The sequence below is a fragment of the Gymnoscopelus braueri genome (genome assembly GCF_963280865.1).
Source record: "Gymnoscopelus braueri genome assembly, chromosome: 12".
NCBI lineage: Eukaryota > Metazoa > Chordata > Actinopteri > Myctophiformes > Myctophidae > Gymnoscopelus > Gymnoscopelus braueri.
In genome coordinates, this window is record NC_137614.1 from 47,675,433 (window position 1) to 47,688,891 (window position 13,459).

General features: G+C 41.5%; 1 protein-coding gene across 1 annotated transcript in view; it reads left to right on the forward strand.

Moving 5' to 3' along the window:
- Window positions 1-10,251: 10,251 nt before the first annotated feature.
- LOC308096821 (opsin-5-like) overlaps window positions 10,252-13,459 on the forward strand; it is a gene marked incomplete at both ends in the record, with an annotated part of 37,439 nt that continues 34,231 nt past the window's right edge. Inside the window, 2 exons of the mRNA XM_080444291.1 lie at window positions 10,252-10,339; window positions 11,690-11,852. Of these exons, the coding sequence (XP_080300417.1) occupies window positions 10,252-10,339; window positions 11,690-11,852 (251 nt within the window). The remainder of the gene's footprint in view (window positions 10,340-11,689; window positions 11,853-13,459) is intronic.

Below are 13,459 nucleotides of genomic sequence, written 5' to 3' on the forward strand. Positions count from 1 at the left end.
AAAAAGGGCACCTTGTGCGGTGCGCGGAACTGCCGGCTGCCTTAGTAGTGTGATATTTATTACAGGCACATCTTGTACGTCGTAATTGCATATGTATTTGTTTCAATAGCCATATGCTGTCTGATGCAGATGTGTAAACTAAAAAAAAAATAAAAAAATAAAAAAAAGGGGGGGGGGGGGGTTCAAAAGGGCACTGCTGGTCCAGAGGGCAAAGGGCAGGTGCTCTAGCACCACCTAGAGTCTATCTGTGCACGTGCCTGGCCCCCAGTCCAGCCCGCCCCCATGTACGTAGAAGTACATGCAGTGACAATTATCACCCTCGCCGCCCGGCTTCCCTCCCCATGCAGAACACGGGCCAATTGTGTTCGTATAGATAGACGCTCGACAAAGCCGGATGCACCACGGTGGATTTGAACCCACGACCTCAGTGGGCAGATACTTTACCACTGTGCCACCCGAGCGCAAATCTGTTACTTTTTAAACTGTTATTTTAACCATTTTTAAAATAGTGAAAATTGCCGATCTCATGATTATGTTAACACAATTTGCATGTACATTGTCTTGTGCAGGTCTGAGTCTGTTGTAGTCTTGTCTAAATGTGTTCTCCACTGGTGTAAAGTAACTAAGTACATTTACTCAAGTACTGTACTTAAGTACAGTTTTGAGGTATTTTTTTACGTTTCTGGAGTATTTCCAGTTTTTAGTATGTTTACTTCTACTCCACTACTAATTATTTGAAAACTTTAGTTACTAGTTACTTTGTAGATTTGAATTATTATTACAAAACATACATTAACCTCTACAGCCCTATATACACGTATTAAATACTATTAGTAAAACGTATTAAAAACTATTTTCAAAAGATCTGAATACATTTGATGCATATTACCTTGTGAAACGGGACATTCTGCATAAATTTAACTTTTACTTTTAGTACTTTAAAGTACATTTTGATACCAATACTTTTGTACTTTTACTCAAGTAAGTTTTCCGGACTTTCACTTGTACATTGCAGTATTGATACTTTTACTTAAATAAAACATGCGAGTACTTTTTCCACCACTGGTTTTCTCTGACCTTGTAGATCTGCTCTTTTCACAGTCTTTTTGTGCGACACTCGTAATGATGAAGTAGGGCATTAATGATACGAGGTTTGCAGCATTCGTCTGCATGGAGTGACCTTTTAGCCACTTAAACCCCAATCTGGGCATCAAACCAAAACGTTTTAACCTTTGAGGGCAAAATCTTGTTTAAATGTCTGAATAACAATAAATCAGGCGTGGCTTGCTGCACCCCCTTTACATACTAATTTCCAGCCTGCTTCCTGCTATACAGGGCCACCATAAGCTTCTATACAACTGTCTATGGATGGTGCTGACAGATTGTCATTGTAAAATTGAGAATCTGTCTTGAGAGATTACTTAAAAACCCATTAAAACCGGGAAAGCATCTGTGTCATTTTATACTTTGGCTATTCAAAAATAGAAGATTATACAAGCTCATAGCGCGGTACGAAGTGACGCGCTATGAGCTTGTATGTCTGCTATTTATTTTTTCAAATCATGAACATTTGTGCAAATCTTTGAATTTATATATTTTTAAAGCGAACATGTTTTAACTAAAATCTTTGCTTCTGGGGGTCCCTGGAACAAAGTATTTTGAGATGTAGGTTCACTACAGTAGTTTCACCACAAGCTTCTATACAACTGTATATGGATGGTGCTGACAGATTTTCATTGTACATTTGAGAATTTGTCTTGAGAGATTACTTAAAACCTAAATACTTAGTGGACCCAGAGTCACCCATGGGGTTTATACAGTACACGGCCTACTCCTTTTTTTCACTTGACTCTAGGCTACGCTATGTAGGCTACGCTGACATATATTGTCTCTGTCGGGTGGAAACCTGTCCAAAACTGTTCCTTTTCAGGATAAATAAAACGCAGAAAAAACAGCAAAAGTTGCAGTAATTTTGCTGCTTTTGTGTGACGCTATAGTATAACCAAGTAGGGCGTTAATTTAAGGGATTTAAAAAATAAATAAATATGGAGATAAGAGGTTTCTGCCGGACAGCAACGATAGCCTATACAGTATACAGAATGATGTGTCAGAAAGGCCACAGAGTCCATGGGCACAAGACCCCAAATTTAACAAATCGGTACCGTCTGGGAGGGCAAAAGTTGAGATTTTTTAAAATTCCTATGCATCATTGTGATAGACCTTGCTGACTGGTAGCTTATTTGCTTTTTCATCTCTGGAAGTAATAGAGTGTCATTCAAAAACGGGAAAGCGCCTTCCCTGGAAATCATCTTTAAATTATTTTATCCTGGGGTGTGTCTGCACTACTGGCAACCCATAGATACTCCTATGTCATGTTTGACGTTGTTTGTCTACTACACAGTGGTATTTAAGCCGCTTTTGGTAGATTTTCATCATAGTGTTTTCCAATTAGGATACTTTTTCACAAAGGTAACACATGTATTACACATAATGCATTATAAACGTACTTATAATGCATTATAATTGACTTACAACACTGCGTAATTATATATTCATACTACTAATTACTCATAATGCTATATACCAAAATCGTAAAACATAAAACATTTTACAATGATTTATTCAAAGAATATTAAAATAACATACATTGAAAAGGTGTAACAATTGAAACAATTCAAAGCGAAGACCATCAGCATGAACAATCCTGCTTTCTCAACTCATAAACTTGCCTTGATGTCAAGCTCTGCAATTAGAGAACACACTACACTTTTTCTAAATCATCTGATTGCTACAAGACCAATTATGTTTACCTAATAGGCTTTTGAACCAACCTATGACATTTTCTTCTAATCAACACCTGTGGTGTCTCGCCTCCACTGCTCGCAAAGTGCTTGAGTGGGCAATTTGACCTGCTGTGGTACACATGATGTATGATATGATGTATGACTAAGATTTTTATTGTGTGGCACCAAAGGGGCCAACCATCTAGAAATGTGACGTGTGTGTGTGAGTTAGTTGCATAAACCACTGTGTGAGTTGCATAAACCACTCAAATCATAAGGTTTTCGCACACTGCATTCATGATTTGAGGCATTTTGTTCAAAAACGGACCAATTCTGCACACTTTGGAAGCCAATCTTTGCCAATCAGAATGGAATATGAAAGATCGGACAGATCCATCTTGATCACATGCCTATAGAGATACTGTGTACCGATTTGCGTGATGTTTGGACAAAATCTGTCGGAGTACAGTAATATAGGAGTGTTTTGCAAAAATCGGCTTCCTGGTGGTGCTGTAACAGGCCGATCTGAAAGATTTGGGGCAGAGAGCAGAGATTCTGCTCTGGCATCCAGGGAGTGTGTTTGCACAGGCCATCGGGCCAACGGTGCCGGGCCAGCGGTGCCGGGCCAGCGGTGCCGGGCCAGAGGTGCCGGGCCAGTGGTGATTAGCTGCTCGCAGACAGACAGACACACGGGCGGACAGACATACAGGGTGCAAAACATAGTCTCAGCCACGCCTTCAGCCTGGCGGTGGTAATAATTATGATTTGGGGAAGTTGTAAACTTTAAGTATCCTAACCCTCTTGGGCAGGGGTGTTTTGGTCGCTTCACGCGACACCACAGCGTGGGGGCAATATTTATTCACGCGCACGCACGCACGCACGCACGCACGCACGCACGCACGCACGCACGCACGCACGCACGCACGCACGCACGCACGCACGCACAGGTACGGCACTGTACAGATGTGCACGCGCATGCATGCTAGAATCTTAACTCTATGGCTAGAACGCGTCCATCTACTTCGATTCATGAGCCACAGCCAAGTACCCAAATGACTGTAACAGGTTAACAAGTGAGTGTGCAAATGCATCCTCACTCCTCGCATACACGGCAAGCAACACAGCCGTTGCTGCCAGTATGTATCCTATCTGCATGCAACAATGCCTCAATCATCGTCGGCGGAGGAATTGTTGCAAATAATTCAAGGCATTCCTTGATTATTATTTTTTACTCACATTTGTTACATAAGTAAAAGTATCAATACTACAATTTAGAAATACTCTGTCACATGTAAAAGTCCGGAAATGTACAAGTACAAAAGTATTGGTATCAAAATGTACTTAACGTACAGTACATTACATAGACAAGTAGAAAGTACTCATTATGCAGAATGCCCCATTTCAAGTTTTCAAATGTATAAAAGGTATACTAATCTTTTGAAAATAGCCGATGTACAAGCTCACAATGTGTCGCATCGGGACGCATTGTGAGCTTGTAGATCGGCTATTTTCATATAGCCAAAATATGTATTGGGCTGAAGTGGTTAATATATGTTTTGCAATGATAATCTAAATCTAATTGTAGTGGAGTAAACGTACAATATAGTAAAAGTAAAAGTAAAAGTACTGAAAATTGGAAATACTCCACTAAAGTAGAAAATGTGTACTTGTAAATTTGTATTTGAACCTCAAAATTGTACTTAAGTACAGTACTGAGTAAATGCACTTAGTTACGTTACACCACTGCTAAAAACTAAGCTAAAAACGAGTCATTTCCTATACAAACATCCTACTTTAAGGTCAAATAAAATGTGCGAGATGCGCGTGTGCCGTGCGCACGTGTGACGTAAAAAAACAAAAATCACCAATACACCCCTGCTCTTGGGTGCATGTAAGGTGCAACATACAGCTGCCTTCTCTAGAAGCATGAATGACAGTAGAACAGCCAGAAAGCTGACAGACCATGTTGGCTTCAGAGAGAGTCCAGGTAGACTTGGAAAAGCTCTATGACGAGGGTAGGAATTCTCAAAAAAGCTCTGTGAGTGACGCCTGATAGACATCATGTTGGAAGCTGTAAAATGCTCCTCAGGACTTTCTTCCAGGAGGTGAACCTCTGTTGTATGTTTGCCCTTTAGCCAGAGAAGGAAGCCTTTCCAGGCAAGCCTCATCAATGTTCAGAAAACTGAACACTCATATATAATGCCCCAAAACCAAAATCATCTCACACGCACGCACACACACACACACACACACACACACACACACACACACACACACACACACACACACACACACACGCGCAGAGTGATGCAGTATATATATCGTTGCTGTCGGGCAACGATATATATACTGTATCACGTTAATACCCTACTTGATCATACTACTACAGCATCACATAAAAGCATATAGGCTTGTGTATGGGGCGTCTTCCTTTCGGCATGCCCTGAAGAAGGCCATATAAAGATGGAAACATGTTGGCCTTTATGTGTTGGCCATAAACTTTTTATGGAAGATGTGTCTTGGGAGTTTTTCCAACTTGATTGACGTAGAAGGCTCTTTCCTCCCTTTTCTGACCAAAGAGCACCTTCCTACACACTGCATTCATCTTTACACAGACTTTACAAAGCCAAAGTGCAGTAACTACGGGATGTTTTACTGATAAATGGGTTATACAAGTGTTTCTACTGGTCAGCCAAATGAGATATCATTTTGGGGGGTCCTTGACAAAGTTTTGAGCACCACTGATATAGCGTCATACAGTAGGTTTTTTCAGAAAACGGTTAGGATTCAGAAGACATTTTTAGAATGGGCCTCAGGGCTTAATGGGTTAAAACGGCCTCTCTGCTTCTGCTCCTCTGAAGTTAATCTTTGGATTATAAACGAGCCTCCTGGAGTCTTCTGGCTCCAGGTGATAGAGCCACTTAAACCCTCCATACCAGGGTCCTACACAGGGGACCCCTCGGGGGGGCCCTCAGAGTTACTACTGTGTTTTTAAAAAGAATAATCTTTAAAAAAAAACACTTGAACCCTATAACTTGAACCCCACTTGAAATGAAGTGGTTTAAACTCATCAAGCCTATATATCCTCCCTTTTCTGGGGGGCCGGGGGAATATTTGGCGAAAACAGGCTGATCTCTGTTGGGGTTATAGTTTGTATAGCCACTGGTTTGAACAGAGAGCCTATGAATATGTATTTAAATGATTCTCTCATAAATTATGAGGTTGAGTTTATGCCCTGTCAGGGCCATGTTTAGTACGGTATTGACATGTAATATAATATATCCCTGCTTACCCCTCTAGCCATGGTCACTGTAGGAAAATGGTCAATGTGCGTACATTTTTCAATCCCATACTTTCAATCGACTTCCTCCGTTTCATCTCTAGTTCTCCCCATGGTGAGTAGAGGATAGTTCTTGTGCGAATGGAAAGGGATTGAAGTTTCTATTTGATAACGTCTAACTTATAAGCAAACAGATGAACAAACACAAAAGAAAACACTTTTTACCAGACTAGTTGCTTACTCGTCTGCCATGTTTTTAATCTGTTGTAGTTTTTAACCTGAACTGGAAAACGAACTACAAAATTGGCCTGGGGTTTCCCATTCAATCCGGGGACGTCTCTGTCGTTTTTTTAAGATTTCTTTGGGCTATTTAAAAAGCAGATCTACAAGCTCATATATAGCTCATGAGCTTGTATATCTGCTATTTTTTTTTTTTTTTTTTTATTATATATATTTATTTATTTTATTCGAAAATGTGTGCAAAATCTTTGAATATATATTTTTTAAAGTGAACGTTTGTGACTCAAATCTTTGCTACCAGGGGTACCTGGAACAAAAATATTTTACAAAATGTTCGCTTTAAAAATATATATATTTAAAGATCTGCACAAATCTTCAGGACTTTGAAAAAATAGCAGATCTACAAGCTCATAGCGCTCATAGTTTTTCATGTCAAGGACCCCCAAAATTATGTTTATTTTTGACTGCGGACCCCCTGTCTCAAAAAAAAAAAATTGTGCCTGGATATTTCAAAAACAGCAGATCTACAAGCTCATGGCGCGTCACTCGGTGCCACGCTATGAGCTTGTAAGAAATTAAATAAATGCGTTCCCGGACTGAATGGGTTATAAAGAAATAAGGATACTGTACATGCGGGGGCTGCATGATTGCCAATACCGAAAGTGTTTCGCTTTGCCGAGTCCTCTGTGAGAAGAACTGCTTTCTGTAAAGAGCCTGTTCTCTCTGGGGGGCAAAGGCATGATCTCCTGGCGGGGCCAAAGAAAGACTTTCCAGTACTTTTGTAGTTTGCATCTTACAGACCGTTCTCTCATTCCAATCCTTATACAAGACAGTGTGAATAATGTGGCGTGACGGCTTGCCAGAGGATGAATGAACAGGACACGGTACAGACCTTAACCCATTAAGACATGAGACCGATTCTACAAATGCCTTCTAAATCCCAACAGTTTTCAGAAAAACGTATGTTGCTGTATCAGTGGTGCGGAGAGAGAGAGAGAGAGAGAGAGAGAGAGAGAGAGAGGCACACATTTTCACGATTTTTCAAAAATAGCAGAACTACAAGCGCTATGAGCTTGTAGATCTGCTATTTTTGAATAGCAAAAGTGTAAAATAATGCTTTTTAGCTCAAATCTAAAAAGATTACACAGACGCCTCTCCCGGTCTTTATGGGTTAAAACATACATCCATCTATTTGTGCACTTCTTAGGAATGAGCCGGAGGGCTGGAGGAGAGTGTGTGTCTATGCTCTGTTGGGACACCAAGTAATTAACCACAGCACTGTAGGCACCATTCATCACATGGACTATTAGAGTCCCTATAGGCTCCTGCATAAGTGTATAGTACCAGGCAAAGATGCTCACTCAGCTGCCCCGTCTGCTCACCGGTACCAGTGGTGCAAAGTAGCAAAGTACATTTACTCAAGTACTGTACTTAAGTAAAATGTTTAGGTACTTTTACTGTACTGGAGTATTTCCAAATGTCTATATTTTTACTTCTACTCCACTACATCGCAGAGGCAAATATTGTACTTTTACTCCACTACAATTATTTGAACGCTTTAGTTACTAGTTACTTTGCAGATATAAATGATTATATTATAAAACATACATTAACCACTTTAGCCCTATTTTATACCTAGGCTATTTGAAAATAGCCGATCTACAAGCTCACAATGCGTCGCGCGACGCATTGTGAGCTTGTAGATCTGCTATTTTCAAACATCTTAGTACTTTTACTTTTGGTACTTTAAGTATATTTTGATGCCAATACTTTTGTACTTTTACTCAAGTAAATTTCGAATTCCGGACTTTTAATTGTAACAGAGTACTTCTACATTGCAGTATCGATAGTTTTACTTTTTTGATTACTTTTTCCACCACTGACCGTTACCCACTCCAGAGACCATATCACACACCGGTCCTCCACAACCTCTGCTATTGGCTGCCTGTCAAACAGAGAATCCACTTTAAAATGCTGGTCAGCACCTACAGTCAGTGGTGGGAAAAGTACTCTGTTACAAGTAAAAGTCCGGAATGAAACGTTTGCTCGAGTAAAAGTACAAAAGTATTGGTATCCAAAAATGTGTACTAAAGTTAAAGTACTCATTATGCTGTATGTCCCGGCCATTTCTCACAATGCGTCGCATTGCGACACATTGTGAGCTTGAAATCTACAAAGTAACTAGTAAGTGAAGTGTTCAAATAATTGTAGTAGAGTAAAAGTACAATATTTGCCTCTGAAATGTAGTGGAGTAAAAGTAAAAGTATACAAAATTGGAAATACTCCAGTGAAGTAAAAGTACCTCAAACATGTACTTAAGTACAGTATACTTAAGTAAATGTACTTAGACCATATCACACCAGTCCTCCACAACCTCCACTATTTGCTGCCTGTCAAACAAATAATCCACTTTAACCCATTCAATCTGGGAAGGCATCTGTGTCATTTTAATATTTCTTTGGCTACTCAAAAATAACAGATACAAGCTCATAGCCCGCTGCTATTTTTGAAAAAACAATCGTGAAAATGTGCGCAAATCTTTGAATATATATACATACATTTTTAACTCAAATCCTTGCTTCAAATCTTTGCTTCTCAACATATTTTAAGATGGGGGGGGGGGCAAATACATATCATTTTGGGTGGTCCTTGACATGAAAAAGTTTGAGAACCACTGATTATAGCAACATACTTTTCTTTCCAAAAAACTGTACTGTAATACTGTGGTGGAACCTCCCTTTATTCCAGGCTTTTACATAGCTTTTTGTGTGGTGACACATCCTCTATTTGTGATGTCCTGTATTTTGATTTCCTTCATCTCATTGGTTGATTGGTTAAGTGGCGAATCTGGCAATTTTGTTTTATTTTTGTCTTTTGATACTATTATGGACATGTTCTTCTGCTTCTAAACGTGTGCAGCTCTTTGTGACTGTCAATATCTGGTGAAAGGTTTCTGGTGAAAGGATGGTGAAAGGATTGCCCACATTTTTCAGTGACGACAGTGTAGAGGGGGAAAAGGAGGGGGGACTAGTATAGATCCCTGGGGGATTCCAGTCAACCAGCTATACATACGGTTTAAGTGTTTCTTAAACAGGCCGGAAGGAGAGAAAGCTTTGTGCTGGGGGTGGAAGTGTTTTTTTGTTCCATTATAGCACATAATGAGATATGTCGGAATACACAGTGTTTGTTATTGTATAGCTTATGTTGTCAGAGGATGACAACAGGGGGGCCCGCAGGGGGCTTAATTCATCTGGATGACTCACTGTTTGTGTTTAGTCATCACTGTAATAGCCTAAACATAGATGCAATAAAAAAAGGGCTGAAACAACAATTAAAGAAGTGTTCTCTCTGTCTGTCTGTCTGTCTATCTGTCTGTCTGTCTCTCTTCCTCTGACTCTCTGTGTGTGTCTGTCTGTCTGTCTGTCTGTCTGTCTCTCTCTCTTCCTCTGACTCTCTCTGTGTCTGCCTGTCTCTCTTTGTCTCTGTGTCTGTCTGTCTCTCTCTCTCTTCCTCTGACTCTCTCTGTCTCTCTGTGTCTGTCTCTCTGTGTCTGTCTGTCTATCTTTGTCCCTCTGTCACCCTCCCTCTCCCCCTCTCTCTGTCACCCTCCCTCTCCCCCCCTCTCTCTCTCTCTCTCTAAAAAAATAAATAATGTAGCTAGAGCAGTTTTTCTCAAAATCCCATCATTGGAGCGGACGGATGTGACGTTTTTTGGGAATGACGTCACATCCGGTGATTCCTTCTACGGGAGTCGCGGGATAATTCCTAAGATGCGTTCTCTTTGGAATAAAAAAACCCAACAAACCTAGATCTACGTGATTGGTGGTAAACGGTTGCATCTGACATCACGTAGAACTAGGTGATTGGCGGTGAATGTAAATTGGTCTTAACATTCTAACCCTCTCTCTCTCTCTCTCTCTTTCTCTCTCTCTTTCTCTCTCTCTGCAGATGGGAAATGACTCCGAAAGATTTTCGCTTGCGTCCAAAATCTCCAAAGAGAATGACTGTGTCATGGCAACCATCTACACTGTCTTCAGTGAGTTCATTCAATTCTGTGTTTTTCCCTTTACTGACTATACAGTATGTATGTGCAAGAATGTATCACTTCTATTTTCTTTTATACTGAACCATACCGTGTGGTCTGGCATGTTTAGCCTATTGAAGGTGCTTTAAGTGATATTTATTTGGTCAAAGCGGCACAATGTTGTCCAATCTGTATGGTAGAGTATGTTAATATGGGGCGGTTTTGATGTGAGCTGGGAGAGAGTTCCAAAGGGAGGGGGCTGCAACTGAGAAAGCCCCGTCATCCCCCAGGTTTGTTTCTTTGTTTTGGGGGATGTCCAGGAGGTTGGCATCACCACCAGACCTGAGGGAAAGGGAGGGGGCGTGGCGTTTGAGGATTGTTGTGCTAGCAGTGGTGGAAAGTAACTAAGTACACATACTCCAGTACTGTAGTTAAGTACAAATTTGAGGATTTTTTTTACTTTACTTTACTGAGTATTTTAAAATGACTCCACCAGATGGAAGAAGCTTGCGTCACATTTGTTTCACAGGCTACTTCCATCTGGGACCTCGGTAGCACAATCAATGAAGGGGCGGTCCCTTTTGTTCAAGCTACTTGGCAGGTGATTGGATGGGACCGTCTGTCTATCAACCAATCATATTGACGTGTCTACATGACGTATAGTATAGCCGCGCCAGCAGTAGTTTTTGTTGTATACTATTCAACCATGATGAATCGTGAAAGAACTACAACGCAATAAACGCTTTTCGATGGCGTCGCATCCGGTCTCGCCAAGATCCCGCCCCTAGCAGCCGCTGATTGGTTCGCACCAACCCGCAGTGGTGCGGAGTAGCCCTACTCTCTGAGCGAGCCCAGATGGAGGGTGGATTGTTAACATGTGAAACTCAATACCGCCCCCATCTGGCGGAGTCAGGTTACATCTCAGAGGCAAATATTGTACTTTTTACTCCACTACAATTATTTGAATACTTGAGTTACTAGTTACTATGTAGATTTTTATCATTACGAAACATGCATTAACCACTTGTCTTTATCCCTATATACTGTAGTTCGGCTATTTGAAAATAGCCGGTCTAAAAGCTCACAACGTGTCGCAACGCGACTTTTACTTGTAACAGAGTATTTCTGCATTGCAGTATTGATACTTTTACTCAAGTCAAACATGTGAGTACTTCTTCCACCACTGTGTGCAAATGATCCAGAGCTGGAGAAAAGAAAAGGTTGAGACCCACTGACATAATAATATGGACATGTCACAGCCTGTGAATAGACGTGTGACATAATGTCCTGCTGACGGCAGTATGGAACCCTTTGATGTTTGGTAACACCTGTCTGTGTGACTTGCTTTCATGTGTGTGCCAGGTGTGCTGTCTCTGTGTGGGAACGGCATCCTGCTGTTCGTGGCCTATAGAAAGAAGTCCTCCCTGAAACCGGCAGAGTACTTTGTGGTCAACCTGTCCATCAGTGACCTGGGCATGACGGTCACCCTCTTCCCACTGGCCATACCGTCATCCTACGCTCACAAGTGAGTATAGTTCTCCTCTCCTCTCCTCCTTTCCAATGCCATCTCCTCTCCTCTCCTCCCATCCCACACCCTCTCCTCTCCTCGTCACCTTTCCAATGCCATCTCCTCTCCCTCTCCTCTCCTCCTTTCCAATGCCATCTCCTCTCCCTCTCCTCTCCTCCTTTCCAATGCCATCTCCTCTCCTCTCCTCTCCTCTCCTCTCCACCTTTCCAATGCCATCTCCTCTCCCTCTCCTCTCCTCTCCTCCTTTCCAATGCCATCTCCTCTCCTCCCATCCCACACCCTCTTCTCTTCTCCTTTCCAATGCCATCTCATTCTAATAGACTTATTTACAATCGATTAAGTCGATTATATCGCACGCCCTATTTTACAGTTTGTCGTATACACCGCTGTCACTCAAAAATGCAGAAAATAGCCGATCTACAATTTCACAACACGCTACATCGTGACACGTCGTGTGCTCGGAGATCTGCTATAGGGCATAGCAGTGGCGGCCATTTGTGGTGCCACATATAGAAAACCCATTCATTTGTCCCATAGAGATTTCAGAAAATATGTACTGTATATAAATAGTTTTAAGCCTGGAACCAAGCCATCCAGGATCCTGGTGAATCATGACCATAAAGCATTTGATTCTGTGTAAAATATATATATATTATATATTTAATAAATACCCTTTTTTGCGGTTTTTAGAATATTTATTGACACAGAATCAAATGTTTTACGGTCATGATTTTGATTCACCAGGAGCCTGGATGGCTTGGTTCAAGGCTTAAAATAATGTATATAAATCTTTTCTGAATATTAACACCTAAAACCCTCAATACGTTTGAGACTCTCTTACTGAGGCTCAGTACCCGAATGGTCTGCTCTTTTTTCCCTCTACACCAAACCTCGTTGCCAATAATAGCCGATCTACAAGCTATCTCGTCCCGACCCTTATCTCTCCACCTCGCCTCTCTACACTGTATCCACGAACAGTCTCGGGTGAAAACATGGATAATATTATTAACTGGTCGTTAAACGCAATTGACACAATTTTCTCAACACGGCAATCTGGACCGGAGGACCCAAGCTGCCCCGATGGGACTTATTTAGCCGGATACATGGGGGACTCCGACTATAAGTGGAGAGTTCTGTGTTTGGAAATTCTCTCGGTGGAGGACATTGAAGATGTCTATAATTTAGTTCTTATGATAACAGGTTTTTTGCTGATTGGAGCGGGCATTGCACTTGTGTATCGGAAAATTGGCAAGACAGCTGCCCTGGACGGAGTAGAGTTGGGCAGAGCGCTGACTACTCAGACAGGTGTGACCACTGAACTGAAACGCGACACGAATAACATCAACGAGAAGGTCCTCAAGCTGGACAACAAGCTGGACACCATCACTGAACTGAAGCGCGACATGGATAACATCAACGAGAGAGTCCACAAGCTGGACAACAAGCTGGACACCATCCTGGCACGTGTGGTGGACGACATCTCAGCCAGAGGCAGCACACTGGAGATCATCGCTGAGAGAGTCACCGCTCTGCGGGGCGATATGAACATGATTAGAAACAGGCTGGATGGGCCAGAATGGGGAAAGTAGATAAATTGTCTGCTT